Source organism: Bison bison, unplaced genomic scaffold (assembly GCF_000754665.1).
Source record: "Bison bison bison isolate TAMUID 2011002044 unplaced genomic scaffold, Bison_UMD1.0 scf7180017864354, whole genome shotgun sequence".
NCBI lineage: Eukaryota > Metazoa > Chordata > Mammalia > Artiodactyla > Bovidae > Bison > Bison bison.
Window position 1 is genome coordinate 1,986,818 of NW_011494926.1, and position 8,432 is coordinate 1,995,249.

Here is an 8,432-nt window from a genome sequence, read left to right on the forward strand (position 1 = left end):
AGGGGTGGGATGGAGAAGGAAATGGTAACCCACTCCAGTATTCTTGCCTGGAGAATCCCATGGACAGAGGAGCCTGGCAAGCTACAGTCCATGGGGTTGCAAAGAGTCCGACATGACCGAGCAACTAACACACTCACACATACACACACACACGTACATAGAGGGGTGGGATGGGATGAGAGGTGGGAGGCAGGTTCAAGGCGAGGGGACATATATATACTTACAGCTGATTCATGTTGATGTATGGCAAAAACAACCACAATATTTTAAGCAATTATCCTTCAATTAAAAATAAACTTAAAAATGAATAAATATGTTATTATTTCCTCTACACTAAAAGCAAAGGGAGAAAAATTATTGGAATTATTCTAACCATTCCCTGCCTCCCCCAGCTTCTCTCTCTCTCTCATCTATGTAAGGATGTGTGTAGATAGGTCTTAATAAGTTTATTTTAATGAAATTTAAATCACTACTCTGTCCTGGATAAAGAAACTCATCTAATATAGTGTTTTCTAGAATGAGTCATTCTCTGCCTTGATTCACTTCATGTGACAATTGTATTGAGTAGGTTGTGAAAAATGACAACTTGGTGAGTTGCCCTAATTGAATCAGTAATGTGACTAATCTCTTATCCATTACATGATCCTGTTTACCTCAAACCATTATACCTACAATAAGCTTTAGGGATGTACTACTATAGTTGATATCCTTTTGAATAACTTAAATTTAATTTTATGTTTGGAAATCTATTAAAATAGAACTTCAATTTCACATACACAGTCATAAAATTAAATTAACTCTGTGTATGAAAGTGAAAGTGTTAGTCACTCAGTCGTGTCCACCTCTTTGCAACCCCATGGACATTAGTCTGCCAGGCTCCTCTGTCCATGAAATTTTCCAGGCAATAAAACTGGAGTGGGCTGCCATTCCCTTCTCCAGAGGATCTGCTTGACCCAGGGATCAAACCCAGGTCTCCAGCATTGCAGGCAGATTCTTTGTATGAGCCACTAAGGAAGTGGTAGAAAACTTTTTTTACAGACAAATAATATTCATAGTATGGTGTAGTATATATGGATATACTGCTGCTGCTGCTTCTAAGTCATTTCAGTCATGTCCAACTCTGCGCGACCCCATAGATGGCAGCCCATCAGGCTCCGCCGTCCCTGGGACATACTACATAATGTTTATCCTGTCATCCATTGATGGGTTTTTGAGTTATTAAAACTTTCTGGCTAATATATGGGTCATCTATTCACTTTCTTTATGATGTCCTTAAAGTGCATGTATTTTGAATTGTGATGAAGCCAATTGATCAATTTTTTCTTTTGTTGCTTGTACTTTTGATGTCTTATCTGAGAAATAATTGTCTAACCCAAACCCACAGAGATTTACTCCTTTCTTTCAGAACATTTTACCATTTTAGTGCTCACATTAAGATCCATGATCCATTTTAAGTAAATTTTTATTTATGGTGAGAGATAAGGGTCAAGTTTTATTCTTTTGCAGGTGGATATCCAGTTTATGTAGTCACATTATTGAGAAGACTATTCTTTCTCCCCTTGTTGTTTTGGTACCCTTGTCAAAAATCAATTGATCATAAAGTAAAGGTTTATTTTTTTAATGTCATTTCTATTCTATTTGTTCTTATTTCTGTCCTATATGAGTACCATACTGTCTTGATTACTTCAGCTTTGTGATAATTTTTATATTGGGAGAAATGCATTTTACAACTTCATGCTAATTTTGAAGATGGTTTTGGGTATTCTAGCTCCCTTCCATTACCATAGGAAATTTAGGATTAGCTTGTGAAATTTTGAAATTAAAAAACTGAGATTTGGGATTGTGTTGAATCTGTGGATTAATTTGTAACAATGTTAAGACTCCCAATCCCTAACATAGACTTATATGTTAGTTATTTAGTTGTTCTCTAATTTCTTTCAACAATATTTTGAAATTTTCAGTGCACAGGTTTTATATTCCTTTGGTTAAATTTATGCCTACATATTTATTCTTTTTGATGCTACTGGAAACAGAATTTTTTATTTAATTTTCAGATTGCTAATTTCTAGAATATATGAATACTATTGATTTTATATGTTAATTTTATATCCTACAACCTTGACAAATTTGTTTATTAGACCTAATCCGGAGGAGGCAATGGCAACCCACTCCAGTACTCTTGCCTGAAAAATCCCGTGGACGGAGGAGCCTGGTAGGCTGCAGTCCATGGGGTCACTAAGAGTCAGACACAACTGAGTGACTTCACTTTCACTTTCCACTTTCATGCATTGGAGGAGGAAATGGCAACCCACTCCAGTGTTCTTGCCTGGAGAATCCCAGGGATGGTGGGGCCTGGTGGGCTGCTGTCTATGGGGTCGCACAGAGTCGGACACGACTGAAGCGACTGTAGCAGCAGCAGCAGCAGCAGCAGCAGACCTAATCAGTTATGCGTGTGAATTCCTAAAGATTTTTCTGTATACTAGGTTATGTCATCTATAAATAGAGATAAAGTTTTACCTTTCTCCTGTACAATGTGTATGCTTTACGTATCTTTTTCTTGCCTAACTGATCTGGCTAGAACCTCAAGGACAATGTTGAAGTGATGAGAGTGAACACTCCTAAAATGAAGTAATTCATTTCATCTAAGTTACCTAATTTGTTGGCATACAGTTCATAACAGTTCACCCCATAATAATTTTTCTATGTCTGTAAATTCAGTAGTGATGTCCTATTTTTCATTCATGATTTTAGCAATCTGATTCTCTTTCTCTCTTTTGTTTTTGTGAATCAAACTAATGATGTGTCAATACAGTGCTAACTGCTAAGTTGCTTCAGTCTTGTCCGACTCTGTGCGACCCCATAGACAGCAGCACACCAGGCTCCCCCATCCCTGGGATTCTCCAGGCAAGAACACTGGAGTGGGTTGCCATTTCCTTCTCCAATGCATGAAAGGGCAAAGTGAAAGTGAAGTCGCTCAGTTGTGTCCGACTCCTAGTGACCCCATGGACTGCAGCCCACCAGGCTCCTCCGTCCATGGGATTTTCCAGGCAAGAGTACTGGAGTGGGGTGCCAACGCCTTCTCCGGTGTCAATACAGTAAATTCTCTTAAATATCTAGGCTGATTTTTAACCAAACAACTGGGCACTTCAACCTAGCCAAGTTGATCCATGAAGCTAACCATCAAAGAAGTTATCATAATACATTAGACTAAACATCATGGTGGCATGGGTGGGTGGTGGAAGTATATAAGAATAAGGTAATAAAAAGTGGTCAGATCTGAAAGTAGTTTAAAAGTTGAGCTGTATTTGTGGATGATTTGAGTACAGTCAGCTCTTCTTATCTCACATTTTCTTTAACCCCAGATGATGACTTCTTACTTTCTAAACTTGCTTACTTTGTTTTCTTACACTGCCTTTTCTTGGCTTATTTTCTGATATACTGTCTTCTTTCTAATTCTCCTTTGATGCTGTTTGTACTTCCTTCTGAATTATAAATGTTGGGAAAGCCCTGAAGTTTATTGCTAATCCCTAACTGCCTCTGTCTAAATTCCTTTCCTGTATGATAACAACTTAGTGTTATATATCATCTGCACACAGACAGTTCACACATTCCTGTAGCCAGTTATGACTCACCATACAAGCAGTAGATGCTTGACATTCCTGACATGACTGATACATAAATTTGTTGTTCAGTTGCTCAGTCTCCAACTCTTTAAGACTCCATGGACTCCAGCATTTCAGGCTTCCCTGTCCTTCACCATCTCCTGGAGCTTGCTCAAACTCATGTCCATTGAGATGGTGACGCCATCCAATCATCTCATCCTCTATCATCCACTTCTCCTCCTGCCTTCTATCTTTCCCAGCATCAGGTTCTTTTCTAATGAGTCACCTTTTTGCATCAGGTGGCCAAAATATTGGAGCTTCAACTTCAGCATCAGTCCTTCCAATGAATATCCAGGGTTGACTTCCTTTAAGATTGACTGGTTTGATCTCCCTGCTGTCCAAGGGGCTCTGAAGAGTCTTCTCTAACACGACAATTGGAATGAAACAATTCTTCAGCATTCATCCTTCTTTTTGATCCAACTCTCACATCCATACATGACTATGGGAAAAACCATAGCTTTGATTATATGGACCTTTGTCAGCAAAGTAATGTCTCTACTTTTTTTTTTTTAATTTTATTTTATTTTTAAACTTTACATAATTGTCTCTTCTTTTTAATACAAGCATCTTTTAATTTCATGGCTGCAGTCACCATCTGCAGTGAGTTTGGAGCCCAAGAAAATAAAGTCTGTCACTGTTTCCATTGTTTCCCCATGCCATGAAGTGATGGGACCAGATGCCATGATCTTAGTTTTTTTTGAATGTTGAGTTTTAAGCCAGCTTTTTAATGTATTAATTTATACATAAATAACTATTCTGTATCTCAAACTTTACATATCCAAGGGAAAACTTTTGTTTTCCTCCTTTGCAAACCTGCAATATTCTCAATTTTGATATCCCAATAATTGTAGTCATCAGGCAGAAAATGATTGTGTGAGTGTATGCTTAGTCTCTCAGTCATGTCCTGCCTTTTGCAACCCCATTGACTGTAGCCCTCCAGGCTCCTCTGCCCATTAATCATTCCTAATTTGTTCTTAACCAACACTTCCTTCACCAGCTGGATTCTTTAGTAAGTTATATTGCTTAATACTTCAAAAAATTGGTTAAGTCCATCCACTTCTTTCCATTCCAACTACCATACTTTTTCAAGTCACTTTCTTCTCTTATCAGAACCCTCTCAGTACCTCCTTACAGTCCTCCCTATTCCCACATCCATCATTGTTATCCAGTTTTCTTTCACAACCATTGTAATCTTCTGAAGCATATATGATTACTTTGTAATTACTCTGAATCAACCTGAAAAACTTCAGAGAAATGTGGCCTGAATTATTCGTTTTTTCCTGTCCAATCTTTCTAACTCCAATCAATTTCAACAAGAAAAATACCTAATAAAATGCCTTTCCTATAATAGTCAATAAAACTGATGATAATAAACTTCAAGTTGCATTTTTATCAAAGATAACATAAAGACATATTTGGAATGTCGCATCCTATTATGCTATTGAATCAAGTTTAGCATGTAATGTTATCTTCTTTTGGTTAGTGACAACAATCTTTGGACGTTAGAAGACATAATTCAATTGGGATTTTCCTTTTTCAATAAATGCAGATCTACGTGTTTCACAAAATGCTACAGCATGACTTTGGCCAAAATCTCTTGAAAGTATCTCAGAGATATATCTTATCTTTCCAAAGGTGAAATGCATATGTAATTGTTTTTATTTTAATGATAAATTTTATTCGCATTAGAATTCTGATATTATCATAGTCTGTGAAAATATTGTTTTAACTATCTCCAAAAAGTCAGAGTGTTCTATTAAACTTAACCACTAATGTGTGAACTCTGGTAGCTATATAGACTCAGTCCTTGAGCTAATAATGACCATCCTTTTGACCTTGTGAAATGCCAAAATGCTTTATCATATAGATCAAGTCCTTATCAAAGTTCTTTGCTACTAGAACTAATAAATGAATTTAGTAAAGTCACAATGATCAAGGTCAACATAAAATGATCAATTGCATTTCTATACACCAGCAAGAAACAATGAGAAAATGAAATTTAGGGGGAAAATCTATGTATGCATGCTAAGTTACTTCAGTCATGTCCAATTCTTTGCAACTCCATGGACTGTAGCCCACCAGGCTCCTCTGTCCATGGGATTCTCAAGGCAAGAATACTGGAGTGAGTTGCCATGCCCTCCTCCAGGGGATCTTCCTGACCCAGGGACAGAACCTGGGTCTCTTACATCTCCTACACTGGCAGGCAGATTCTTTACCACTAGTGCCACATGGGGAGCCTCAAGGAAGCATAAACAAACCATACAATAAAATTCCTCTTACAATAGACAGCGAGATGGCACATTCTTGTGGAATCAGTCTTTAGCAAAAAAACTATGAAATATCGCACAAGAAGGAAGAATTCTAGATTTCACAAATTACACTAATTTCAAAGGCATATATAAATTATTCTTTACAGGAAATGATAACCAAGGGTAAGTTAATAGTCCCATTTCCTGCTTTATTAGATTAATAATTTATGAATCATAATGGGATATTAGAAAAATAAATATATTGTTTAAATTTTTTACTTAGATTTATCTAAACATTTTTACCAATACTTGCATTTATATACTCATACACTTTTTAAAAATTATTTATAGTTAATCACCTAATAAATGATAAGCTATTATCATAACATATTTGTCTGTGGAAAAGCTCACCACATCACACTGTATAAAACATCAGATCTAAATATTCAACTAAGTAATTCACATACTATTTTGTTAGAATATAAATATCAATATTTATAATAGATTCTTAATACTTTTTGAAACTACCTAATATTTTACCCTGCAGAAGTTTCAAATAATTTGTTATTTCTAATACTACTCACTAACAAAGGACAGAGATAACAAAGGTTAGACTGATAAAGATACAGGAATAGATCCATGGTGTTACAGTCTGAAAAATGTTCCCTCAAAATTCCTTTGTTGAAGTCTTACCTCCCATGACCTCCTAATGTGACTGTTTTTGGAGATGGGGCTTTTCAAGAGGTAATTAAGTTAAAATCAGGTCCTGAGGGTATGCCCTAATCCAACATGACTAGTGTCTGTATAAGGAAACTAGAATCCACACAGAAGGAAGACCATATGAAGACAGACATCTACAAACTGAGAAGAGAGACCTCAGTATAAACCAACCCTGCTCATATCTTCAGCTCAGACATTTGGTCTTCAGAACTGTGAGAAAAAAGTTGTTTTGTAAGTCATCTTTTTTTTTTCTTTTGGATGTACTTAGTTTTGGTAGAACCAATGAATTAATACAATGAATCTCAATTAATATGCCTTTTGATCTTACCTCCAATAGTGGAAGAAATCATCATTGTTGTCTAACTCACTATTGAAGTCTTGCATGCAGCTCAACTTCATCTTTGATGTCTCTAATGAAGCCTGTTAGGCTCAGGCTTCCTTGATGATTGTCCTGTACAAGTATGGATGACAAATAGTCAAATGAGACAAAGGTAATTAGGGAAAATATAATCAAGAGACTTGGAGAAGTTTGATTGCAAATGAAAATACAGTCACTGACTTTTGCTTACATGCCCATTACTGTCTATTTCCTTTGAAAATCTCTGCTTCTGGCCACCTAGCTACAGTTCTAACACCTACTGCCAGCATTCTGCCAAGTGGTATCCTATATCATAAAAGCTGCAGTGTAGTGGAGAATTAACTTCCTGCAAAGAATGGCCTGGCCTTTCATTTGACTAATGGGAGGATGGTTGGATGCCATCACTGACTCAATGGACATGAGTTTGAGCAAGCTCTGGGAAACAGTGAAGGGACAGGGAAGCCTAGCATGCTGCAGTCCATGGTGTCACAAAGATTTGGACTGAACAACAACAAAAATTCTGGACAGCAGTTTTCCTGATGGGCAGTCCTTTGCATATAGTCATCTTTCAGTGTGAAAATCAGGTAACATGTCTCAGGAGACAAGCAACGTTTTGCATTCAGGACCCTCCTAGACCTCACCTATGTGTCTCTCCCTTTGGCTGGTTCTGATTTGCATCTTTTGCTGTGTGAAACTATAATTGTAAGTAGATTGCTTTTCTGATTCTATGAGTCATTCTCAAAATTCATCAGATCTAAGGAGGGTAATGGAACCCCCAAGTCTGTGAACAACTACTTAGAAGTGAGGTTAGCCTGAATATTTTCAAACTTTTGACATTTATCTGGAGTGAGGACAGTCTGTTGCTTGTGCTCGTAGTCTGTAAACTTGGCCTCATTTTGGGTAGTTAGTGTCAGAAATCATTATACCTCATAATCTCTAGCCTTTCTCTGTGTAAAACTCACTGATACTGTGTTTCTCATGCAGTGACAAAATTATTAAAAAGCTTGTTTTAGAATATAGTTTAGCTTTTTTTTTTTCCCTTGAGGGATATAACTGAATATGTTATTCCTTCAAAATAGCATATGTGCATTTGAATTGTAAACCTTCACATTTATGAAAAGGAAAGCTAAGTTGAGTCATTTTAAGACAGTTAAGACAGAAAACATTTTTGAGGAAAAGGACTGCTAATCTATTAAATTAAATAAGCATTTACTGCAAACCCACTGTATTCTAGAAGCAGGGACACAAAAGATGAGTAAATATACAAAATTTGTTCTTGAGAAGCTCACAGTCTCCTAGAGCAATAAATCATATCCAGTCAATAACCAGTATACACACTTAGATAAATACAGTGTTATTTCCCGGGGGAGAAGTAAGACTCTTGGGATTTGACTGCTTTATGAGAAACATTTTAGTTACTGGTAGGCAGATAAAGGAAAGAAT

At 36.7% G+C, this 8,432-nt stretch overlaps 1 protein-coding gene across 1 annotated transcript in view; it reads right to left on the reverse strand.

Moving 5' to 3' along the window:
• Window positions 1-7,030, reverse strand: part of LOC104999576 (actin-related protein 2/3 complex subunit 1B-like) — a 191,196-nt gene extending 184,166 nt beyond the window's left edge. The window contains exons 1-2 of the mRNA XM_010855136.1: window positions 6,960-7,030; window positions 4,787-4,898 (exon numbers count right to left, since the gene is read on the reverse strand). Of these exons, the coding sequence (XP_010853438.1) occupies window positions 4,787-4,898; window positions 6,960-7,030 (183 nt within the window). The remainder of the gene's footprint in view (window positions 1-4,786; window positions 4,899-6,959) is intronic.
• Window positions 7,031-8,432: the final 1,402 nt, after the last annotated feature.